The sequence below is a fragment of the Phoenix dactylifera genome, unplaced genomic scaffold (genome assembly GCF_009389715.1).
Source record: "Phoenix dactylifera cultivar Barhee BC4 unplaced genomic scaffold, palm_55x_up_171113_PBpolish2nd_filt_p 000557F, whole genome shotgun sequence".
NCBI classification, from domain to species: domain Eukaryota; kingdom Viridiplantae; phylum Streptophyta; class Magnoliopsida; order Arecales; family Arecaceae; genus Phoenix; species Phoenix dactylifera.
In genome coordinates, this window is record NW_024067964.1 from 295,193 (window position 1) to 322,142 (window position 26,950).

Sequence of the window (26,950 nt, forward strand, 5' to 3'; positions counted from 1 at the left end):
TGCAGTCCAGCTACCTTAGCTTGTCTCAAATCTTTTCTTGCTGGGGACCAAGCTTAAGCTCAAATTTGGGTGCATGAAATGATCCTAAGACTATGGCAAGCCTCTTTCTCAAGTTGAGCCTGAGTTTCTCCCTGGTTGGCTCAGATTTGTTTAGGTTAGTCTTAAACTATACATTTACACTTTGTTTGGTTCCCTCAAATGTGTGCTAGAATGGATTGGGACTTTCGACTCTGGCCCTGTTTTAATATGTAGTATGGCAATAAAGAACGAAATTACATTTCCTTTGGAATCACCGTTGAAGAAATAGTGCTTTCAGTTGTAAATGTAATGGATGGTCATCCCCATGAGAATGGGAATGGATAATATTTTTGCTAATGAAGTAATTAGCAATTTGATGGTTAAAAAAATAGCAACTAGTAATTTTTTTGATATGAGTTATTTGTCGATGATTCTGTTATAAAATAAAAATAAATAATTTAAGTAAAAACATTATTTTATTAAGAATGATTAAAATATTGAGTAGCACAGATTGTAATATTATATCAGTTGTTACTTAAACGTTTGCTAAATACTGTATGCTAGGAAATGAGCATTGTGCAATGCATGTTAATGGAAAAATGCATAAGAATAAAAATAGAAATCACTAAATGGCATTAAATAGAAAAAATATATTAGATAAATATTAAAACTAAATAATAATAAATTAAGATTAAAGATGGGAAATAATATTTAATACAGAGTAATTGCATGCCTTATTAAAATGCTGAAGAATATAAAATAAACATATGTTAATTAGAATTAATATATTGAAGAAAAATGAGAAAAAAAAGAATAAAAAAATAAATTTAAAATTTTAAAAAATATTAAATTAAAATATTAAATATAAATAACATTTAATAAAGCAAAAATCAATTCATTCAAATATAGATTTTTTTTTTCCAAATACATTAAAATTATGCCACAATAATCAAAGAAAGTACCCAAAAAAATAAAGTGTATTAATTAATAATAAATATAATATAAAAATAAAATATAAATATAAATCAAAGCAAAAAATTATATAAAAGATAAACAATGAGAATATAAAATGACTGCTATTATAGCATTATAACGGTTGCTAGTTAAAAGTTTATCATATAGATATATAATATATTAGAGAGCCCCAAAAGAAATATAACAATTGTTATTGTAATATTTAGTTGTATTCCTTAGTCAATGATATAGAATGTTAATATATAATTTGTTATGATCTAACATAACTAACTAAATTACATATTAGCATTGAATTGCTATTCCTTTTCAATGAATTCCTTCATTTCATACCCAAACAATGGAATAAGAATCACGATTCTGATGCCTTACCTTTCATTCCCATTCCATGTTGATTCACATTTCGATTCTTTTCATTTGTGTGAACCAAATGCACCTTTATATACTTAATGAACTTAAGTGTTAGTAAACTGTAAACTTGGATCAGTTTATTAGCTCAGAGCTTTTACAAATTCATAAAACATTGTAGTTCAGATCTTTAAAGCTGATATAGAGTCATGGGGGTATATGGATTGGGCTAAACTAGTAGTTTGAGCGCCACACAGAGAAGTGGGAAAAAGAGCCAAGTCTGAGTTCGCCCAATTTTTAATAATTTGGGGCAAGAGTAAGTAGGGAAAATTTGGTCAAACCTATGTTATTGACACCCCTAATATGAGTATCATTGTAATGCTTTTTATGATTCTTGTGTACCGCAAATGTCTTGTCATTCAGGTTCCCGTATTGGTTTTCTAAGTGACTCCTAGTCTCCTATTATCAGTCTTGCTTCTTGTTGGATCTTGATATAGGATGTTATTTATCTAGTTGATTAACTGAGCTAATAGAGCTATGTGGGAGTGATAATAGGGTACTGCTTGTTTAGTATGATGATAAACTTGACAAAAAATGGTGATTCTATTTATTTCAGGGAAATTGCTGGGTTGCTATGTGGGTAAGTGTTGTGGAAGCATTAGATCCATAGCCAGGCATCAAGAGTTACCGGTGATAGCATCATGTGGTGAGAATAATTTCTGATCTTTCCAGTATCTGCTTCCACTGACATATCAGATTCATAAAATGATTTGTTCCTCTTGTCATTTTATACATGCCTATGGTCCTAGTGATTTGTCTTGGAGTCTATCCATCTGATGTGCTAAGTTTCATTAGTCAAATATGAATATATTATTATTCAAGTTTTTAGAAATCTTTTAACTGGAAGAAAAGGGGCCTGTTACGATGTTTACTCAGGTGCATCAGTGTGTAGGAGAATTTGAAATTCCTCTGAGTGCATGTTGGCCCCTTTAAATCTTTTGGCTGCTATATTTTGAGGAACTTTCATATGAACTATGTTGCATCTTGGTGACTAATACTTTAGGATTGCCGAAAATTCCTCTATATTCTTCTATATTCTAATACTAATCTATTTGTTCCATGTACACTGCCATATGTGCTTAAAAATTGCACGTTACAGATTGTGATTATTCAACTGGATGTTGATGCATTTTTCTAAAGGAAATATTGCCTATTACTACTAATTTTGTTTCTTGTGGTTCTAGGTTAATGTTCTTTTGGACTTCCCCCCTCAAAGTTTTAAGATTTTTTCCTTTGCAGTTACGCACTGTGACTTCATATAGAACTATTCACATGCAATGCACATAAGGAAATAGATATTAGTAAATAAAGAATAAAATGATCTTCTCCTAAATTTTTTGAACTGAAAGTCTCAAGGTAATAAACATTTAGATTGATTTTAGATTGATTGTTATTAGAGAAATATTGGTAAACATGGAAATTCCCAATTATCTTTACGATTGAGATCCTTTCAACTTAAAATCTGATTGGAGAAGAAAATGAAAGTTACAGGTGAGGATCTGTTAATATGAAGAAGTTAAATTTCTGGCCACGATCTTACTAAAAAGAATTATTGATATGTTATCATAGGAGAAGAGCATAGATGGACAATACCTTGGACTTTGGAACATCTAGAGTTAAATAGAGGGTATTGTAGAAAGAAAAAATGACAAAATCAAAAGGGTGTATTTCCTCAATTGGTAAACTTTTTTTTTATAATATGTCATAGATTAAAGCACTTTATCACCTTTTTTGTAACAGATGGATAAAATTATTTTGCACCCCATGCATGTCCCATGGAAGCTCCTGTCATACAGTACATAATTTTGTCCATATGAGAGCTATAATTATAGAAGCATAATTAGGGCTGAAGCTTAATTGAGCCTGAACATGGGCCTGTTCATGCTTGAGCATCTTTCAGAGAGATAGATAGATAGATAGATAGAGAGAGAGAGAGAGAGAGATAGAGAGAGAGAGAGGGAGATGCTAGAAGGCTGGATGGGTAGCTAGTGAGCTAGCATGGATGGTGTTGCAATGGCTGGGGTATGGCAAGGCCTGTTAGTGAGGCATTTCTGGGGTGGATTTAGAAGTGGGGTTGGGGAAGGGGGTCGGAAAGGAATTAGGAAAAAGAGAGGGGAACTGGGTCAGAGTAGAGAAAAAGGCCCTTTTTTCTCCAAAAAATATTGATATTTTATATTTATTATATTATATTATTTGGGTTTCAAGTTTTGGTTGGTCTAGGGCTGGCCCATATCCACTTTAGCATTGATTTGGGGTTAGAATTTGAGCCCAATTTATCATGATGCCTAAAATTAATCTATTTGTATCTGATTGCACTTTAGACCAGCTTGAGCCCATCTATAGCCTTGGTTATCTTATCTTTCCGGGGTTCACTATATCAGTGTTTTCTGGCATTTGTTCCTATTGTTGACTGTGCTCATTCAACAGAAACTAATTCATGTTATTCTTTGTGTTACATTCACACCTCTTACTTTAGTAAGGCTTCCTTTGATGTTTATTACATTGATCATATGGTTATCATATTGGTTGGTACTTAATCAAGTGTTACCATCTATATGTGACTCTTAAGCTTATTTCACATGCTTGAATTCAATTTTTTTTTGCTACACAACTCATTCTTCTCAATATTTCCATATCCCCTTCCTATGTATTTGTTTGTTAATTTTTTATTGTCTAGTTCTCTGAATTATGTAATATTGTAATGTATCAGTGTTCTAATTATGGATAAATAAGATCCATGGCCTAAGATAAGAATGGAAAAGGATGGGGTAGAATATGATGGTGTCATGGAACTGGGGCTCTAAAATGAACTGGCTTTTTGTGCAGAGCTCATGTTTGAATTAATGTTTGACTTGATATGCACCTGTGCTTTTTGTGAACAAGCCAGGCTGGATCCTGAATCTGAGCTTGAAACATTTTCATGCCATGCTCGAGATTTATTCATCTTGCCTGTGTTTGGTCCACTTTCCAGTTTGCGCTTATCTATATAGTCTTATCGTTACTGATTACACTCTCTTAGTTCTTACTTCCAAGGAAAGAAACAAGAAAAGTGCACTTCCCAAAAGTGGGAGTGCATCTATTGCAGTCATCTGTACATACTCTCATGTGCATCACACATGCACAACACAAGTTCAAGATTTTTTTTTTATAATTTTTTTTACATGAAGTGTGTGCCCCTGATGTTGTATGCAAATCTAATTATTCTATGGACTGGGTTTAAAGACTCTAACTTATGTTTAACCCCAAATTGATTAACCCCAACACTCTAGATGCCTCTTTTGTGTAAATATAACTTCTCTTGATCTCTCCTTCTATCCTCTTACTCTTTGCTACCCAAAACCTTAAATTCCTAAATCTTCACTTCTGCAACTGACAACTGACCTAGGTTGGGCTGACTGACACACCTATATTCACCCCTTTCTGTATCTTTTCTCCCCTATACTCTCTCCAAAAATTCTAAGAGCTCAATTTTTACAGCATTTCCATCTATTGACTTTACCTCTTTCAGTTCTCTTTCCCGATCCCTCTTCCTAATCCTATGTTTCATTGGTTGATGGTGCTGATTGAACCTCATTGCTTGTCTTGATTGTCTGTTATTTCCGGCTGTAATAAAACAAGCTTGAACATCATGCCCTTAGCTTGTAACTGATAGAAGTCCAAGTTGCCCATGCTAGCTTGGAGTTGTGCTCAAGCTGGCCAAGCTTGATTCATATGCAACCTACTTAAAACTTATCACAGAGACGACAAACAATGACTGCCATCTTGAAAACTGGTTTTTAGTAACTTTATTGTTGTGCCTCCAAAGCTTCCTTCATGTGCCTGTATCTGACCATGGCCTTCTATCATTTGTGCTATTTATCTCTTTACGAGCAGGTGCCTTATTTTTTCTTGTTGTCATCTGATATAACAATACATCAGTCAACACAAAGGTCTCTAGAATGATGCAGATGAGTAAGGATACTGAGGAGTGTATTGGGAAGAGGATGAACTTGAGATGCAAGCGTAAAATTACTAAATTTGCTAAATATTCTCCAAGCTATATTGTGAATTTTATAGTGCTAGCATAGATAGTGGTCAATATACTAGCTTTGAACACAATCCTATTGACCTTGGCTCCTACATACTGATATATAACAAATCTGTGTGTGTGTGTGTGTGTGTGATTGCACGCACGCGCGTGGGGGTTGGTGCGCATGGGTATGCGCGTGTGCGTGCATGCATGTGTGTGTGTGTGTGATTTGCGTGCATGTGCACGTGCGCGCACCTGCCTGCTTGCCTGCTGTCCGTCTGTCTGTCTGATAAGACTTATCTGAATAGTGAGTCAGTAATTGACATAACATTAGGATGTTTGTAGGTTGATTAACTTTAGAGTTTTAAGGTTCAAGGGTTTAAATCTCGGGTAATATAATGCTGAGGTTCCATCTGTGGAGTTCCTAGAACTAGAGAGTTAAAAGAAGATATGATAGGAATGTAAGCATTGAGGGAGGATTATAAAAAAATGCTAAAATTTAGCAGACTAGAGGAAAACAGAGTGGTGATTATCTTATCAGCGGATAAAGAATGAGAATAATAATATTTGGTAGTCAACTGTTTCTGTTATGTATCAGTAATGATGCCTTTATCATTACTCATGAGTGAAACATTCCATTCTTTATTTTGTAAATTATTTCTCCTTAATAAATTGCCTACGTTGGCCATCACGAAAGCTGCATCCAAGAAAGAGATGTATTTTATGATTTGAGGAATTGGGAGTTTAGGTGATGATGTGTTGTGTCTTCATTTATATTTATGCAGTTGACATTGTATACTGATATTCTTCTAAAGAGCTTTTTTGTTTTTTTCTTTTCGAATAATTGATCTGCTTGTGATTTAGTCTGATAATATGATTAAGTTTTATTGTGCAGTACTTTTACTGGTCCTGATTATCACAATTTTTTCCCTTACTTTATGAGTCATAACTTTATTTACAGTATACTGGAAATTATTGTGATGAAGAGTTTTATGAGTTTTACATTGGCCCATGCTGTTCTTCGTATGGCTGTAACTTTGTATGATCACAAGTTAACGATTATATATCTAGTTGATGATTGGTACAGTTTTGTTGGCTTACTATTGTGTGAAAAGTACTGAGAAGCTAGCAATGCATTTGTAGGACTAGACAGCTATGTGCGTTTCTGGGATGCAAAGACAAGACAACTTCTTTCTGCGGTATGTCGTAATCACTTGTATTTATTCTAAAGCAGTTTCTGACTTCGACAGGAACAATCGTGAATACCTTTAGCTTGTTTATCCAGTATTATTATCTTATGAATGAATTTCATTTGCTTAACATCTCACTCTTGCATATTCGCAATTTGATAACTATAACATGAATTTCAGCAGTTATAAAATAATCAGCATTGTAACTTACTAATATTTGTATCAGATCCATTTGAAACCCATGTCAAACCTCACTATCAGCTTGAACCCGCTTCCCCTGCTCGGGCCCACATATGAGTGGGCTTTATATGTGGCTCGAAAATGCAAAGCGGGCTGAGCCTGCATATTATTTATACAATACAAGTAGACAATATATGTACCGGCACAATGCTAAGTGGACCGTCTTTGCACTCCATTTACGAAATGACCACGTATAGTAACTGCATGCAGGCAATGCTGTGCAGTCAAAGGGCTGCATATGCATATGTAGGTGCATATGCGGCATTATTCGCCACATTGTAAAACACTGCTAGGGAGCAACTTTTATGACTTTTCAATGTCTATAATCATGCCATCAAAACAAGAGATGAATTTTCATCATCCATGATTTTTGTGTGCATTTGCTTCTTTACTTTGTATGTTTTTCTTGGATCTCGTAATTTGACTTTATTGTTACCATTACAACCTGAACCTCATTATTGGTGCCATTCATGATTGATATGCAACAGAAAACCATGTAGACAAAATTTTTTGCTCGCAAAAAATTTGATATTTCTTTGTACAATTTTTTTCTCTTGAGTGTAGCTGATTGATTTCTTAACTGTTTGTTGAGAGCAGGTTTTCCTCAAGCAACACCTCACAAATGTAGTAATTGATTCACATTTCTCTGGAGAAGGTTAACTTTCCTTGAGCCTTGACACTTTAGTGCTATATTTTTCATGTGTTGTATTCATTCATTTATTGATACCTTCTTTCATACTTAATGAATGCAGTCACTACAAAAATTGGACTCCCCTGTCAATTTGCAAATGTGTTTTTTTATTTAATAAATTGAATGTGAAACAATTAGTAAAATTGAACTGTACTAGCTTTTCATGTCCAAAACAATTCAAAAATTAAATCAGGTTGGTCTTATAACAAAACCTAAAGCCCACTGAACTTCTTGTGGTTGGATATACCATAAAGCTATTAGTCATTAAAAATTCACAAGTGGAGCTCCTTTAGCCAAATTAAACTAAATGTGTTGGCTTTGTGAATCTTTCTTTGCCAATCATTGTTGTCTTTATCAAAATAAACTTATAAATAATTTCCATAGCTTCTGTCCAAATTAATATGATTTCTTCTTACTTTATCTGTGCAAATTCAAGTATTGGATTTGGCCTTCCTCACTTGCTCATTCCATTTTATGTGGTTCTACATCAGTTAATTCTCAACATGCATGAGAATTCACTTGGAATAAGTGTCGTCGTTGCCCTTATTGTCATTGCCATCATTGTTACCACAGCTTGGGCCATATAGATGGGTCAGTTGTGAAATGCTTAAGAGGAAAACTCTACAAAGTAATAAACAAGATTCCACCGCTACTGTTGGTCAATTTGATGTCGATCTTCTCATTTGTTATGCTAATGTATTTACTAGAGTCTGTTGGTAGGAAGGTGCACAAACACACACACACACACACACAATAAGTTCAAAAACAAATATTAAAAGCAGCCTATTAATTACATCTATGATATTATTTCTATTTCATGCCAATTCAAAGCACTTCCAAGGTCCAAACCTGATACTGTAGTTATCCATGATTTGAAGCTTCGCCTGAAACTATAAATCCTAAATCAAAACATTTTGATTTTGGTTAAAGCTGATCCAGAATTGGGGTCAATTTTAAAGTTTAGGTCCAATCTTTTCAAATTTATTGTACATGTTGTTCATTTTTTTTTTTTGCAATTTCGTGATTTTTTTTAAATGTTAGGAGCATTTTCTCTAGATTTAATGTAGAGATTAGAAGTTTTAATATTAATTGGAATCATTTCAACATTAAATTCCAAAAAAGTTCAGAAAAGTAATTTTTTGATATAAACTTTGGCTATTCTAAAGCTCAAATCTGATAGACATATCTCTTCTCATATGTTGGATCAGCATCAAACACTAAGATGATATATTAGAGTTGAATCATGTTCTTTTGAACATCTTAGTTTTCGTACACTCAAATTTTCAGTATAAAACCAAAAAGATGGTACATCTGTAGGTCCTAACAGTTGCAAAAAAATGGTTACGACCAGTGCAAAAAACTTCAAAATATTGCCTAGTTTATTCATCTTACTCATATTATCTTTACTGCACACCCTCCCCCTCCCGAACAAAAATAATATTAGGAAATTTTTTGGATATCCCATAATTTTCAACTGAAACTGGCAAAACTTGAGTCTAAACCATGGAAACTGCCGAGATTGTTAACATTGAAACTCATCCAGGTGAATCTGAATTTTTGAATCATGAGTGTGTCAACTTTAAAAGTTCTTTTCATTCATATGAACAACCAAGTCTATCTTTATCATCATATTCTTATGCTTGACTTTAATACCTGTGATTTTAAGCCTACCTCCTTCTAACCCCTTTTGGTTGCACCAAGTCCCCTTCCTTACCAATGCCTTCTCATGACCATGTTGACTGACCAAAGTATCCCAATCTATCTTTATACTTTTTGATAGGTTCCTTATTTTCTTTTGTTTCCTATTGTACTTGCATTCTACATAGTCACATCTTTATTTGACTAACTTTAAAACATTTATCCATAACTTGAATATTGCATTAAATCCTAATTTAGTCTGATCAATCAACAGTACATTGATCTTCAAATAACATACACTGTGACATTTCCTCTTAAATATTTGATTACATTATCTCCCAGCTAAACTGAAATAGGTATAGGCTTAGGCCAGATTCTCGGTGCATCCTAACAACAGTGTTAAGTTATTGCTTGTGGCACTAGTTCACTTATCTTGGACCATTTTAGTTTTCCTTGATGATCTAAATATTACTGTGGAGGAACAACTCAAATTATACTAAAGTTATCTTATGTAATACCTTATCATATGCTGCTTGGGGGTCAACAAATAACTTGTCAAAGTCAATCCTTTTCAAGGTTATTTGTGTATCTTTGCCTTGTTACCTTTTCTCATAGTTTTATGGCATGTCTCTTATTCTATACCAGGTATGTAATTATTCAATCATGAAGGTTCAATCATGCAGTTACCTTTATTCTTACATTCCAACACACACACACACACACAAAAAAAAAAAAAAAAAAAAAAAAAAAACCCTTCTCCTTGATGCACTAGACATCGTTCCTATCTTCAAAATCTCATTATATAACTGCATAAATCAAAAGAATATTGTTTGACCCATAATTTTTCCTTGGTTATACAAGATCATGACTGGCTTCTATTTTCTTATCTCCTTTATCTTCTCAAGGCCTTGCTAACCTCATTTCATCAGTCTCTCTAAATTTCTCGCTACATGTGCTGTGATTCATCATGCTTAAGATCACCTTCCAACTAACATGCTCTTCATTGTTACTATTTGAATAATTTATGAAAATAATTTTTCCATTTTTGGGTAAACGTTGCTGAATTAATATAGATCTTCCCTATTGTTCTTGCATTCTCTATGTCCTGGAACCTTATCTTCTGATCTATCAGCTTTTTAGATGTCTTTCCTCCATCTTTAGTGCCTAATCTGCTACATAAATCATCATAAGCAGCTAATTTACCCTTTCTCTACTTGTTCTGCCTCTCTAATCGCTGCTTTATATCTCTAAAGGTTGTCTACATTTTCTTGACTGCCTTTGGAACCTCATCAACTCGGATCAGTATTTCCTTAGAAGTGCTTCTTTTTTTCACCGAAAACTTTCGACCTTTTTGTGTTTATTTCTGTCCCTGCATCTTATTGGTTGTGGTTACACTCCATCAGCAATCTTCCATATTTCATCTCTAAATGACTTCTTGGTTTCCCTTTAAGGGCTTGTTTGGTTCACGGAAAAAGAAGGGAGGAAAGTGTGGTCAACGGAAAAGTAATAAGATGCCTTTTTGTTTGGTTGGAGTTTTCAAAGGAGAGAGATGGGAAAGGTATTTCTATAGGAATATGATTTCCATATTTCATGGAAAAGTCTTTCCCATGAGAAACATGGGAAAGTTACTTTCCCATGAGGCGGGAATCACTCCAACTTTATTTTTTTTCAAAAAAGCTCTTCAGAATTAAAGACCTAACTTTTATTAAGGGTATAATAGGAATTACACAACTTTTCCAGGAAAGTGGATGGTCAACCAAATATAAGCACTCTAAAAATCTGTCACTTTTCCATGTTAAACCAAACATACCAAAAGTACATTCTCAGGCATTCTTTTCCTAAGAATCTTCTTCCCAGGAATCATATTCCTACGGGGGAAAATGCTTCCCGCGAACCAAACGAGCCCTAAGATTTCACACCAATTCCTCGTGAACTCTGTGAGCAATTCACCTTTTATACTTGCAAGACAAAAATTCATAAATCACTAACATATGTTTCATAGTCTGTTCTATTCTAGAAATTGTCAACCCTTTTAGTCCCTCACTTTTTTGTTCTGGAAATTTAACTGATTTTCTTAATTAACCCATGTTAAAGAGCCTTGAAATTTTCGTATCTCCTCTTGAGAAATGTATTCGCTTGTGCATGCATTATATACTGTAGCAAAATGAAGTAGCTTCAGCCTTCTCATTTCTTTCACTAAATGCTAAATCTCCATGCATACTGTGATACCCCCTACTAACTCCCCATTAACAACATTTAAGTCTCTGCCAGTGTATATCTTTTCAAGCTCAGGAATTCCTTGCAGTAAAGCTGCCATTTCCATCCAAATTTGGTTTTCCTAGTTTTTCCTGGTAAATCGTGGGGTATAGGCACTATTAAGGTGGATTATGTCATCGTCATTTAGGTCTTCTCCACTTGTTCTCCTGTGGGCAAGTTACGCTAATGCTTTCTCTCAGCAAACTATCCACTATTTTATAGTTTTTATGTATTTTAGTCCTTGTGTTTCAAGCAGCAAATATATTTTTCCTGAATTTATGAATAATTGATTTCCTAATTGACTATCCCATTTATTTAGTTCAAGAACATACTGTGAAAGAAAGACAACAACATACTATTCAAGTCATACTAGCACAGAATAATTTCATTATCATTGTCGTCGTCATCATCATCGTACCTGCCTTTTTTCATGGAATATGGATTGGCTATAGCATACGAATTAAGAAGGCTCTATGGAGGGATCGAGTAAATTTTATGATCAGTTATCAACTTGATGCTTCTACTCTAGAAATTGGTGTTGTATTCCTGGTCAAGACAGATTTAGGCTAGCATGTGCCTGCCATTGAACTCATGAGGTCATTTGGTAGGTAGAGAGATCTACCTTATTGCTCCCTGTTTAGGCTCATGCAACAGATAACCAGGTCTATAAAATTTTCCTAGACTTTCAAAGAGACTAGACATAAGGTGAAGATGATAATTTTTGATATAAGGAATTGGGTTTGTTCTCTAAGGCTCGACCAAACTCACCAGCTAAATGAAACACATTGCCAATTGACAATCATAATAATTCTAACGACAAAACCGAGTCAGATTTTCAAAACCAGGAGTTGGGTGGACAAAAATACGACATACAGTTCTTTTGATATTGATACTGCTGCCTTAAGAAAGTGTCAAACATTAGCTTGGTTAACTATATGTTTTTATTGGTGACGTCATGCATTTGAGCATATATGAAGCCTTAGTAACATCAACTTGACTGAAGCTTAATTCAAGGAGCATGGTTAGTCAATCAGTCCAAGTGGTTTAATTTGTCAGCTATCTCATACTGAAGCCCTTGTGTTTAACACCTCTGTGCCTGTCCTAAAAGCTTCTGTTTTCCTTCAGCAGTGTAAGCTATCCTGCTTTGTCTGAGTTGATTGTTCTACTTACACATAAAAAATCTTTTTTTTTTGGTACAAGAAAAATCTTGTTTTAGAACTATATATCCTCTTCACTCTTTTCAAATTTCTATAGACTTCGACAATAGAGCTTCATAGCCTCTATGACATCACCAGAACTGAACTCATATGGTTGCTTATATGTTTTTCTTTCTGGCTAACTTGACTTGATAAATTTGCTATTTCATTCTAAGAAAAGTTCAAAAGGGTAGATAGGAAAAGTGTAAACTACGAATCATTTTTGAATGTCAGATATCCTTACAGTAATTTTGTTACTCCTAAGAAGAAATAATGGACTTTGGAACAAAATAACACGGATGGTTGCATACATGTCCGCGTTATGTGCTTGTAAACCCTAGAGAATCTTTTTAGTGAAATAAGCAAACTTATCTTATTATTTTTTTTAAAAAAATATTTCAGAATCTGAAGGCAACCATGTTAGTCAGCCAAGTGATTTGGAACTAGTGAGTCAGACTGAAGTTCAAGATGACGAGGAGTTGCAAATTTCCAAGGGAAGTAAAACATCGAAGAAACAGGAAAAAAGCAAGACCAAGGCGAATAAAAACAGAAATAAGGTCCAAGATGATGATCCTACGAGTGTGCTTGTCTCTCTTAGCAATGTTGAACCTGAGGCCAGTGGTGAACTGCCAGCTTCCAAACGAAGAAAATCATCAGAAGAGGAAAGCAGGAGGCTCAAGAAGAAAAAGAGCAAGAAGAGCCTCTGATGATGACTGGGGCATGATGAAAATGTTCAGTTCAGTCTTTCAGACACAATCTGGAGTCCACTATTAAGTATAATTGGAGTTTTAGACAGCGGGCATCCAGAGCATATACACAAATATGAGCTTGTCAGTCTCATAGCTCCTACTACATGCAAAAAGTTGATGCGTTTTTGGTTAAAAAGTGAAACTTTTTTAGCATCTTATTTCTTCTGGGATTATGAAATTGGCTACAGAATGAGAAGTCTTCATACTGTTTCCAAAATTTCTTGGAAATTTCTAGATTATTTGACAGAAAAATAGAGTTATCTGAAAGTGTCATTATTATTAAAAGCAGTTTCATAAACCACGTACTTCTAGACTATTACTAACCGATATATATTGATTCATTAGATGTCTGTAATACATGTTGGCTTTCAACCAACCTAATTTAGTGCAAATGTGGCACTAGTATTCTTACTGAACATGCTGCACCATGCAAAGATACATTGCTGTCACTTGTCGGTTCGTAAAAGGCCACACTTTTCTAGGGCATATTTTGGCTTGCAAGTTCATTGTAGCTTCATATGGATAACAGGATACACTGTTTTAGGGCACATGTTTTCTTTCTTTGAACTCAGACTCTTAACCATATATCCTTGCTCAGTCACTAACAGTAGATTTTGTGCCGCTTTCATCTTCATGGTATATTATTCTTCTTCCTAGAGGTACATGACCACTGATGCTCATAATATTTTTAGTGAGAACATGTTTGAAAGAAGTGGCAATAATTAATTATCTTTCTGCAAACTGATAATAATATTATGTCTTTCAGTTCTCTCCATGTTGACAGAGAGGTCGCCGATGGGGTTAAATGGCCATTTAATGGCATGATAGACTATCATAACCCTCTGAAAGTGTCATGGTGAGTGTTAGATGTCAGGAATATGTGGATTAACAATGTTGCTATGCAGGGCTCCAACTAGACCAGGCAGTTAAGCGAACAGCTTGGGGATTTGGTTAGATATCTGACTTGATCAAGGCCTGGTTTTGGTTATTAACTATAGACTAACCTCATTTCAAGCTTTATGCATAGAGAGGAGGGGAGGGAGGGAAAACTAGAAAAAACTTCATTGGAAGCTTGATGGATTTGCCGGTGGAGGGAGGGAGGGGGGGAGACTTGAGCTTAACTTCATTCACTAGAAACTAGCCTCATTTAAAGCTTGATGCTAGAGAGAAACTAGAAACTAGCCTCATTTAAAGCTTGATGCAAGGAAGGCAGGGAAGTAGAGACAAACCTCGTCTAAAGCTGCTTGTACGGGGAGGGAAGCAGGAATGGGAATTAGAAACTAGCCTCATTAACTAGAACTTAACCTCATTTAAAGTTTGATGCATAGAGAGAAACTAGAAACTAACCTCACTTAAAGCTTGGTGCATAGAGAGGTAGAGAGGGAGGGAGGGAAACTAGAAACTAACCACATTAATGGCTTGATCCCTAGATGAGCCTGTGCTTCCAACAATAAACAGATGCCTCGGTTTGCCTTGATAAGAAGCTGATTCATACGAAAAAATAGGTGAAGCTTGAACAGTTATTTTCAATTTTGGATCTAGCTTGAATGGCGTTTTCATTTGGTGAGCCCGAGTCTAGCAGCTTAGTATTCGGCTTCATCACCGAGCTGTCAAATGTTACACTTCGGTTGTTTCATTGACATCAGCTATCAGAGATTTTTGCCTTCAACCGAAGTGTATTGCTTGCTTTGTCAAGGCTACAGAGTGGATTGTTGCATCATACGAGCGCTATGCACTTTTATTTGTATAAATTTAGAAAATAATAATGTTACAGGCATAATGAATTGTCTTATAATATATCTTATCAAATACCCATTGATAATCTTTAGTAAAATGTTTGGCAAACACAGAGTGACATCCATACAGCATTATTAAAGCTATTCCCCTTTTGTGCAAGTTGGCAATAGTAGAAGTCCTGTATACTTGTAAGCCTTGTGGTTTCTAAGCTGCTAATCCAGCTAAGCTGGTGCTCCATAACCTCAGAAAACTGCTCTAGCGTACCACTTGTATCTGAGGCTTGACTTAGGTTTAAGTGCAATGACTGCATGGTTATGCCGTTCACGGTGCGAGATCATTATTTGCTTTGTGTGCATTAACTTTAGAGACATGTTTGGTTGGAGTGAGTTGGACTCGAATGGAAGTATGGGTGACTCTGCCATTTGGTTGGGGAAGTTCTATTCCCATTTTGATTCAAAAAAAAAAAAAGCTTCAATCTTGCAAAACCTAATGCCTAATTCCCTATTCTCCTATAGTGTTCATATTTCATTTCGATTCTGGTCGCGAACCAAATACATTAGGGGATAGCCATTTTGATTTTCATTCCAATCTATTCTGATTTCAATGTCAATTTTGACTCTGATTTCAGTCACAAACCGAACTTATATCCAAACTCAATATAAGTTCTGAGCTCAAATAAGACAGTGGAGATCACAAAAATGTTTGGCTAATCAGCATGAATTTCACATTTTTTTAAAATGTAGATTCTCGGTCCTTACGATTAGTTTCTTCCAAACCTATGGGGGATTCGTATTCCTCAACGGAGACTGGTAGCTAATGTGTTGATATAGCTTTTGTCTGCTCTCTTGGTGCTTGTGTTTTTCTGCTCTGCTTCCTCCTGAACTTTTATAATCTTGAAGGGAAGTTCACTTCCTGGAAATATCCTTGGTTTACGGTCTCGGTCCTGCAGAAAATACATGCCTTGCAGTGGGTGTTGTTAGGATAATATCATGAGGTTTTTCAAGCGCAAATGAAGTTGAACGCATAGGACCACCCTCCATTTTTATTGGTTAAGCAACTTCTATTGGTTATCCATGGTCCACCAGTCCATAATGTATGTTGATCCTGGCTTTGAAGTAGGAAAAGTAGTGAACAAAGGTCGAGCATCTTGCATTGCATGTGTTTGTCATCCAATAATCTACATGCTAATCATTGTTTATAGATCATCCTTGTTACATTTTGGAAAGTGAAAGAATTACAAGGAAAGAGTAGAGAAAAAGAAGAAAAAGTAGAAAAAAGAAAGGTACCATCGACCAAGTTCATGTCCTTTAACATCCAATATTGGCCAAGGAATAGCAACCTAGAGTTGAATAAGTGCCTGATGAGTACAAGTGGCCTGGCAAGCCCTTTGAAATTTTCGACATGGATCACCAAAGAACTTGCCATGACAAAGTCTAAACCTCTACTTGGAGTATAAAGATGGAAACAGCTTCTCGAAAATCTGATAACACTCTGAAATTTTATATGGAATGACTTTAAGAAACCTTTCTTTTAGCTGCTAATGATAACAACTCCCATAAATAATAGTATAAAATTGGAGATCATTGGAAATTTGTGAATAATGTTTTATGATATGTTCCACAATCACTTACCATCTTAGTTAATCAAGGTATCATTGGACTTTAGGCCTCTCTTGTCATGAATTTTAGCTAACATCTTCCCACTCCATGCCAACTAGCTTAGGCACGTACAAGTTTAGTAGTATATTTGAAGCGTTGGATTATACACTTTACATTAACTCCTTGGAAATGGAGCAGATGATTCAAAATCAATGATCAACTATTGAAATTCAAGATCTAAAATGTTGAACATAATCTATACCATTGAAAAAAGCCTAGAAAATAGAATTCATGTTTTTTTGTGGTCTCTAACCTAATTACCAAGTAAGTGTTAAAAATGGATGGTTTTGGTACATACACAAATACATACATACATACATACATACATAGACAAACATATGTGCATACATACATACTTGCATGCAGGCATACGTATATACATACATACTTGCATGCATACATACATAGTTGGACTACAAGGAGCTAACGATTCAAAATTAATGATGGGCTACCCAATTTCAATATTCAAGATATTGAAGATAATTTATGCTATAAAAATACCTAGCAACTAAAATTCTTGTATTTTGTGGTCTCTAACCAAATCATCAAGTATATGTTAAATGATGGTTTTAATAGCATAATACTATATTTTACTATATTCTAATCATTAAAACTTAATAAATTCGATCTTCTGTTATTTTAAGATGTGTATATCATAATCCATAAAATGAATTTTCAATTGATATACCTTATCATGTATTTTACCATACTAGCACAATTGATGCCATTTATTTTTTATTGACTTGATTCATAGGTTAGAGACTATCAAAATATATAAATTTTGGTTTCTATATTTTTTTTATAATGTAGATCATTTTCAATAGTTTGGATTCTGAACTTAGGCTTATCATTGATTTTAAAATTAACTTCTTTTCCAAAGAGTTAATATAAATGTATAGTCCAGATCTCTCCTTCAAAAGGGTATTTTGCAAAAATGGCCACTGCATTATTACTTTTCACAAAATTGATTGTTCTTCAATTTTTTTTAAAAAAGGGCATTTTGAACTTTTCTTGGCTACAATAGCCTCTAAATTAATAGAAAAGAGAGGAAGTTGGATAAAATACTCGACTATATGAAATAAATTATAAGAAAATAGAATGATAGCTTAAGAAAAAAGCATAAGAGAGTGAGTGTGAAAGAACCCTCCTCTCTCACTACTTACCATTGCCCACTACCATTGCCAACCACTGCTATCTCATTATTGCCTACTAGTGAACTACCGAATGCCATCCACTATTACCGGCGATCCCAATGCTATCCACTGTCATTGTCAATCACTACTGCTACTCATCAATATCTCCAAACTTTATTGCTTGCCATCATTGATGATCTCTATCATGATACATTAGGACCAATGATTTTCACCACCAGCTCACCCTCAATGATCTCCACCACCACCTGTCACCCTCAATGATTTCCACCACCACCTATCACTATCAACGATCTCTATCACTATCACTTGCCAGCAAGGATCTCTATCACTGTGCACCACCATCAATTATCTTCACAACCACCACCGCTTTCCAACACCATTTATAAGTTATACTATTGCCCACAACCATGTACAATTTCTACCAGTACCACCATCATCGATAATCTCCACCAATACCTACTATTATTGACGATCTTCACCACTATCCGTTATCACCATTGATCTCCACTGCTGCCTACTATTGTTGATAACTTTTAGCATTATCCACCACCGCCGATAATGTCCACTACCACCTTCAACAATTTTTACTATTGTCCATAATCGTAAATAGCAGATGATGGAGATTACTAACGCTCACATTATAAACTACTAATACACATGTATTAAGCTAGAGAAATAAATAGGATATCCAAGTGTAGTGGCATTTTGATACTGCCAGAAATGAAAAAAATTATAAGAAATCAAAAAAAAGATATATTGGATGTAAAGAAGTGGCAACAATATTAACTAAGTTAGTATTGTAGTGAACTTTTTGAATCGAGTAATCCATATATGCTTAACTTTGTAATATAATTTATTTTTCATGTTTAAAATTATTCAAGTGATCGTCCCCTACAAAAATATGTACATGATAATTGAGCATGTGTAAATTATCAATTTTAAATATGTGCATTAATAGTTTATAGTATGTGATTCACTTTTTTAAAATGTGCACATCAAATTTATATGCATTAGTGATTTAAGATGTGTGCACCATCAATTTGAAATTTATGCACTAGCTATTTAAATTATTTACTTGCAACTATTTAATATCTTATAATGTATCTTATAATATATACTTAAGCTGTCATCTAATAAATTCATCATCGATTTAAAATGTGTGCAACACCCATTTTAAATGTGTACATCAGCAGTTTAAAGCAAGCACTGCCTTTTAAAATGTGTGTATTAGATTTCTATGCATTAGCTATTTAAGATGTGTGTGTCACTAATTTGAAATATGCACATCAACTCTTATTTAAGGAATGCATCGCCTTTTTATACTACATGAATCAATCATTTAAAATGTATACATGTAACTCTTTAATATCTTACAATGTATGTATTAGATTAGTGCATTACTTATTTTAATCATATGCATTATCTATTTGAAATATGTGTATGAGTAATTGAGCATGTATATATGCTTGTTCCAAATATTTGAATCAACATTTTATAATTTATGCCTTGCCTCCTTAAAATGTGTGTATGAAATTTTAATGTATCAATTATTTAAGATGTCACTGACACCAATTTTAAAACATATACATTAGATATCATCTAATGTGCGCATTAGTGATCTTTACTACCACCATAGATAGTTGTGGATGGTGGTGCAAATTGATAGTGGTGATGGGCATTGGTGGGCAGTGGTGGTGTGGTGGTACACCAGTAGTGGGTGATAGTGGAGATTGTCGATGATGATAATTGGTGGTGAAGATTATTAGCGATGTAGGTGGTGGTAGAGATCTTCAATGATAGCGAAAGGTGGCAAAGATCAGTGACAACAATAGTTGGTAATGATAGAGATCTTCACAATGGTAGGTAGTGGTAGGGGCATCCACCACCTCCAAGTATGCATCAAGGGTCATTCAATGAGTATGTCACTTGTTTTAAACATGTGCATCAATTGTTCAAAGTAAATGCACTAACAATTGAGAATGTGTGGATGACATCCTTTAAATGTTTATAACAATAGTTTGTACAATGTGCATTAACTATCATCTAGTGTATCACCTTTTTTAGAATTTCTGCATTAACAATCTCCATTACTAATACCAATTGTTACATTGTGGATGATGGTGTAGATTGTAGATCATGGTGGACGGCGATGAACAATGATGGAAATCATCAATAGTGGTAGGTAGTAGTGGAGATTATGGGCTATAATTGTTAGTGGTGGAGAGTTTGGTGACAGTGGATAGTGGTGGAAGTATTTGGTGATAGTAGGAGGTAGTGGAGATTGACAATGATCATGGTATGCAGTGATAGAGATCTTTCATGATGGTGGGAGATGGTGGAGGTCTACAATAGTGCTAGTGTACAGTGGTGCATGGTCTAACACCAAGGCAGTTATGGATGGTTATAATCATTGATGTGTTAGATGTATGCCCTAGAAGCCAATTTGGCTGACACATTGTTGATTCTAGGGACATAATTTTGTACTTGACTATTTATTATTGAATAAATAAAAGGCATCTTTTTCATTCATATTGTTTATGTGTCTATGAATCGTCCAAGAAATTAATAAGATGATGATACATATTCTCAAGAGTTGAGAATTTGAGCCATGTATCATTGGTGATTAATTTCTAAATGCTCCTGATCAATGGATCATCACGAGGACGGTGATCGATCCGATCAGTGCACAGATCACTCTCCTTCTGGATGGACGAGACTTGAGTCCACAGTGTAGGGACACTGAAGTGATAGTGCAGGTGCTTGTTAGAGAACAAGGGTACTGAGCGTGACCAAGACAAGAAGTCACTTGGATGTCTATCCACTCGTCAGTGACTTGCTTGATGTTGCAGTAGTGTGACTGGTCCTTTGACCTGCGGTGCTTCGGCTACTCACAGTGAGGTTATTGTAGTTTGACTGCACACATACATGGTCTCTAGCCATATGGGTCCATGCAGTGTAGATTGGCTGCAGTAGGTTCACTGTAGGAGTAGGGTATGCACCTACAAGGAATCTATCGACCTTGATAGAAGAGGAGTGATCCTATGTGATTTGTTAGACTGAGTTCTAAGACCTTGGCCAGGGCAGTAAAGTGGAGAAAGAGTTTTCCACTATCGAACTCAAGTCGAATAAATCTTGACATATGACAGACGATGGGGTTTGACGAGTTGTCCATGACCTCCGTCCTGTAGGGATCCACGATAGTAGGACTGTATCACACGTTAACTGCACCTAGAGGTTCATCATTCCATTCTGCTGGGTAGCCACTACATGCTGCTAGGTGTCACTGGTGGATGGTGGGACTCATAGGGATTATCTTGATGATCGATAAACCCTAATGAGTTGAGTTGGAATCGTTCCAACCCATTGAAAGGAGTTTTCAATGATATAGTGATAGAGATCACAATATATCTCACTACCAGTCAGAATAGAACCTATGGGGTCACACACACTAGAAGTATTGACCGATCCGATGGTTGAAATCATGATTAGGAATCACAAGAAATCAATTTGATTGATAAAAAGTTGAAGAAGGAAAAAGGAATTAATTAATTGGACTTGAAACAAGAATCCTACTTCGGGTAGGATTCCTAGAGTCCTAATTGGATTAGGACTGGGAATCCTAGTTGGAGTAGGACTGGAATTCCTATTTAGAATAGGATTCCTACAATCCTAATGAGATTAGGAATTTTGAATTAAAATTGGATTCCTACTTGGAGTAGGATTCCTAGAAATCCTAATTGGATTAGGACTTCGGATTCAAATAGAGTCCTAATTGGATTAGGACTAAAATTAAAATACATCCTAATTGGATTAGGATTCCTTAAGTCTAAATTAATTATTAATCTAATGAATCAACATGACTCCTAATTGGATTAGGATTGAAGAGTTCAATTGAGTCATGATTCATTCAAGTCCTAATTGGATTAGGACTAGCATAGATTGAACCCAATTTGGTTAAGCCTAATTGGATTAGGACTTAACCACATTAGGGCATCCAAATCCTTACCTAATGAGGATTAGGGCAACCATGAAGGAGGGGCACACGCCCCTCCTCCTTTCATATTGCTTGGTGCGGCAACAAGAGGGGCCGGCGCCCCTCTTGGAATTATTTCAAGGGAGCTCCTAAAAGTTAGGAGCTCCACTTGTTATTTAAAGAGGGCTTCATGGGGGCTGACCTAATAGAAGAGAAGGCTTCTTCCTTGCTGCCGTACGCCCCCCTCTTGCTCCTCCTTTGGTTCAGCCGCCATTAGCAAAGGGAAAAGAAGAGGAGGCCTCTCCCTCCTCTTGGTCTTCTTCCTTGGCTTCAACGCGTGTGAAGAGAAGAAGGCTGCGAAGGGATTTGATCTTCTTCCTCTTCTTCATCCTTCTTCTTCCTCCTCTCAAGTGCAATCAAGAGTTGATTGAAAGAGAGGACATCAGCCATCAAAGCTATCTCTGCAAGGGAGCTAGTACCCCGGTGAGATAGAGAGCTTGGATCGGATCCTGCTTCGTGTGGATACCCGTAGAGGCCGGACGTTTGAACGGCTTCAAGCGAACCCTCTTCCAAAACCACGAATTCAGATTTGCGGTGATCATCTACCCGCGCAAGGTGAAGATTTGATCTTCCTATTAGTTTTAAAAGTTTTAATTCTTACCTAATTACGAAAGGTCTCGAAACAACGTTCATGCGATGAACGTTGAACTCGTGCATGCCGATTCCGCTGCCATCTGAAAAATTTTTGAAATATCAGCGGCATGGGCGGGTTCCCAACAGTGGTATCAGAGCCTAGGCTTCGTAGATTAAGGTAAGAATTAAATATCTAAAGGCTTATTAGATCTGAAAATTGATTGATCATGCATGCTGAAAAATTCTGCATGCAGATTTTTCAGGGGTGCTGATTTTTTACATGCTGATTTTTATGTGATAAAAAGATGATTCTAATTGCATTGTTAATGGGATTACAAAGTTTAGAATCATGATTAGCATGATCAGCGACCTATGTCATGATATAATCAGTTAGTTTTCAGATCTGAAATTATAATTGTAGCATACGGTGATGATCATAGGATTCAAACCCTTTTGGTATCAAATGTAATGACCTGCGATGTGATCTGCGATGTCATGTAAATTTTACAGATGCTTGCATGCATCTTATTTGATGTTTTGAGAGGCCTGCGTGCCTCCTAAAAGGAGATGTAAATTATTTTTATTTTTATTTTACATCTGGTTGTATTTCTGTGATGTGATGTACATCAACGATCAAGTCGAAGACGATGCATGAGATGAACAGGGGTCTAAGCGGTTGATGGCGATGGGATCAAGAGTTGATCAAGGATCGAATCAAGGAAGCTTGGATCCAATTCAAGAGTTGAAGACCACTTGATCGATTGATGTGCATGTGCTTGTAATACGACCTAATTAGAATCCATGATCATCACCTAGTTAAAGTTTAGCTTTAATTATTGCCGCGATTATAACTGCCTGCAATGCGCCGTTTGCATGTGATGTGAATGAGAGTCGGGTAGATAGGTCTACATGTGATGTAGCAAACCCAATTGAGACCTAAATCAAAACCTCCTCAATCAAGTCGAGAGTGAACCGACATGAGCAAATCATATTAGATTAATTGATCTAATTGGTGTCTAGGAAAGCATGAAAGGTGGTTACTTAATTAGGACCTTACTCTCTGAGTAAGGGGAGCCTCCCACCTGCTTACCTGGCCAATTGTTCGATTACCTCTTATGAAAGGCTCAAGTTGCAAACACTAAGACCTGATTAACCAATATTAAGTCAATAGGTCTTCCACTGTAGTAGAGCTGCTAAGGCCTTTCTGATGTTGACTTGTCTCGGCTGGATACAGTGGTCAAGTTGCATTGGGGGGCTGGACCTCTCTATAGACATGAGATGTTGTAGGGTAAAGGTGGGGTTGGGCACCAATAACTGTTAGGTGAGGACCCAATGACGACTTTATTCCTACGGTTATACAGTGGGTCTGACTTAACTAAGAAATGAGACCAATAACTGTTAGGTGAGGTCTTCATGGCTTAGAGACCAAGTTGCACTGCAACATGCTTGAGAAGCATTGTACAAGAGTTGTACACTCATCCATCTATGTGTCACCAATAACTGTTAGGTAAGGTGGCATGTAAATTGGTGGGACCGCAGTACCCACTAGAAACCCTAGTCGTGTGGGATTTCCGTTTTCCTACCAGGGGAGTGTGAGGAATTCGAGAAAATAGTGGGAGTCACAATTTGTTCTAAAAGACCTTAGGACAGATTAGGATCAAGTACAAAAGTCTAACTAAGATCTTTACTCTCTGCAGATACAATGTCGGCTTCAAACCCTTTGACCCGTATTCTTGAGACCAACCGACTGACCGGAACCAATTACAAGGACTGGCTTAGAAATCTCAAAATAGTTTTGGACTGTGAGAAGATAGGCTACATACTCGATTCAGATATCCCCACATTACCAGCACGTCCCACTGATGTTCAGCGTGAGATGCATAAAAAGTGGTTGGACGATGACATTAGAGTAAAATGCTATATGATGGCATCTATGTCTAATGAACTCCAATGCCAGCATGAAAATATAAAGACTGCTAGGGACATACTGGCACACCTGCAAGAGTTGTATGGTGAGCAAAGTCGCACAGCTCGTTTTGAAGTGTCCAAGAGGCTTTTCAAAGCGAAGATGCGCGAGGGGCAGTCTGTCCATGATCACGGTCTGACCATGATCAAGGACCTAGAGGAGCTTGAGAAGCTCGGTATGGACATGCACAAGGAATTGCAAGTGGATTTGATCCTACAGTCACTTCCTGATTCATTTGGTCAGTTTATAGTAAACTACCACATGAATAAGATTGAATGCACTAAGACTGAACTAATCAACATGTTGGTAACTGCTGAGGGAGCCTTGAAAGGTTCAAGGGGCAATGTCCTCGCTGCTGAGTTGACTTCTGGTTCCAAGAGAAAGTCTACTTGGAAGAAAAAGAAGCCTGCAAAGAAGCAGAAGAAAGACAAGAAGCCAAAGAAGGAAGTTCAAAAGAAAAAGGCTAACGACAAAGGAAAATGTTTCCACTGCAATGTCGAAGGCCACTGGAAGAGAAACTGTCCTTCATACCTCGAGAGCCTGAAGAACAAGAAAGGTGACACACCTTCAGAAGGTATAGACTTGCTCATTATTGAAACTAATCTAACGGTTTCTTCTACTTCTAGTTGGGTTATAGATTCTGGTTCTAGTGCTCATTTGTGCACTACCATGCAGGGTCTAAAGGAAAGTAGAAGGCTGGCGGAAGGTGCAGTAACCCTTCGGGTTGGCAACGGGGCAAAAGTTGCTGCTGTGGCTGTGGGCACCTACCATCTGCGACTACCGTCTGGATTTAGTTTAATACTTAGAGACTGTTATTATGTACCTGTTGCTAGTAGAAATTTGATTTCTGTTTCATGTCTAGCACAGGAAGGTCATATTTTTACATTTGACAAAGACTGCTGTTCTATTTATTTAAGAAATAAAATAGTCGCACGTGGTTTCATGATTGACAGTCTCTATCATTTACACATGGATGTATCTGTGAATGTTACCGAGCAAGATGTGAGTGCCAAAGGATCCAAAAGATCCAGAGATGAGATAAACCAAAGGTATTTGTGGCACCTTAGGCTTGGCCATATTGGAGAGGACAGAATGAACAAAATGGATAAAGATGGGCTTTTAGGCTCATTGACTTCCGAGTCATATCCAGTTTGCGAGACCTGTCTTCAAGGAAAAATGGCTAGACTGCCCTTTGTAGGACATGGGGAGAGGACCATTGAAATACTTACCCTAGTACATACAGATGTATGTGGCCCATTCGATGTGCTAGCCAGGGGACGTTATTCTTACTTCATTACCTTTACCGATGATTATTCACGGTATGGGTATGTGTATCTTATGAGACACAAGTCTGAATCCTTTGAAAAGTTCAAAGAGTTCAAAAATGAAGTAGAAAAACAAACTGGAAAACCTCTTAAGGCTCTTCGATCAGATCGAGGAGGAGAATACCTTAGTGGGGAATTCTGGGACTATCTCAAAGAAAACGGCATAGTCTCACAATGGACACCTCCGGGTACACCTCAACTCAACGGGGTGTCAGAGAGGAGGAATCGGACCCTATTGGATATGGTCAGGTCCATGATGAGCTTCACTGATTTACCTATGTTTCTTTGGGGAGATGCCTTACTCACAGCGATTTATTTATTGAATAGAGTTCCCTCTAAATCCGTTCCTACCACACCGTATGAGATATGGCATGGTAAAGAAACCAAGTCTGGGTCATCTCAAGATTTGGGGGTGTCCGGCCCACGTCAAGCGACTACAGGCGGACAAGTTAGAGGCTAGGACCATAAGTGCTCGTTTTATAGGATATCCTAAAGAGTCATTAGGATACAATTTTTACGTCTCAGAGGATCACAATGTGTTTGTGAGCCGTCATGCCATCTTCTTGGAAAATCAGTTTATCCTTGATAGAGGCAGTGGGAGGAAAATTGAGCTTGAAGAGAAAGTCTCTGAAAAGCAACGAGTCATGGATCCTAAAGAACCTATTCATAAGGAGCCAGTACACGATGTCCCTCAACCACCTCGTAGATCTAGTAGGGTCTCCCATCCTCCCGATACTTAGGTATACTAGAAGAGGATACCGAGGAAATGTTCCTAGTGGGAGATAGGGATCACATACAGGATCCCAAAACCTACAACGAGGCGATATCTGATATCGATTCCGAGAAATGGCTGAAAGCTATGAAGTCAGAGATAGACTCCATGCATTCCAACCAAGTCTGGACCTTAGTAGATCCACCAGAAGGTATTGTACCTATTGGATGCAAATGGATCTACAAAAGGAAAATAGGTTCGGATGGAGAGGTAGAGACCTATAAGGCAAGGCTTGTGGCAAAAAGGTATAGTCAGCGCGAAGGCATTGACTATCAGGAGACCTTTTCACCTGTAGCCATGCTAAAATCCATCCGAACATTGCTTGCCATTGCAGCATTTCATGATTATGAAATTTGGCAGATGGA

The 26,950-nt window shown here is 36.5% G+C and overlaps 1 protein-coding gene across 3 annotated transcripts in view; it reads left to right on the forward strand.

The window, feature by feature from the left end:
- LOC103719683 overlaps window positions 1–13,783 on the forward strand; it is a 51,193-nt gene extending 37,410 nt beyond the window's left edge. For all 3 annotated transcript variants that reach the window (XM_008809042.4, XM_008809044.4, XM_039119470.1), the window contains exons 10-13: window positions 1,955–2,044; window positions 6,551–6,606; window positions 7,435–7,492; window positions 13,021–13,783. In XM_008809042.4, coding sequence (XP_008807264.1) covers window positions 1,955–2,044; window positions 6,551–6,606; window positions 7,435–7,492; window positions 13,021–13,325 — 509 coding nt within the window. In that variant the 3' untranslated portion in view covers window positions 13,326–13,783. The remainder of the gene's footprint in view (window positions 1–1,954; window positions 2,045–6,550; window positions 6,607–7,434; window positions 7,493–13,020) is intronic.
- The last annotated feature ends 13,167 nt before the right edge of the window (window positions 13,784–26,950 follow it).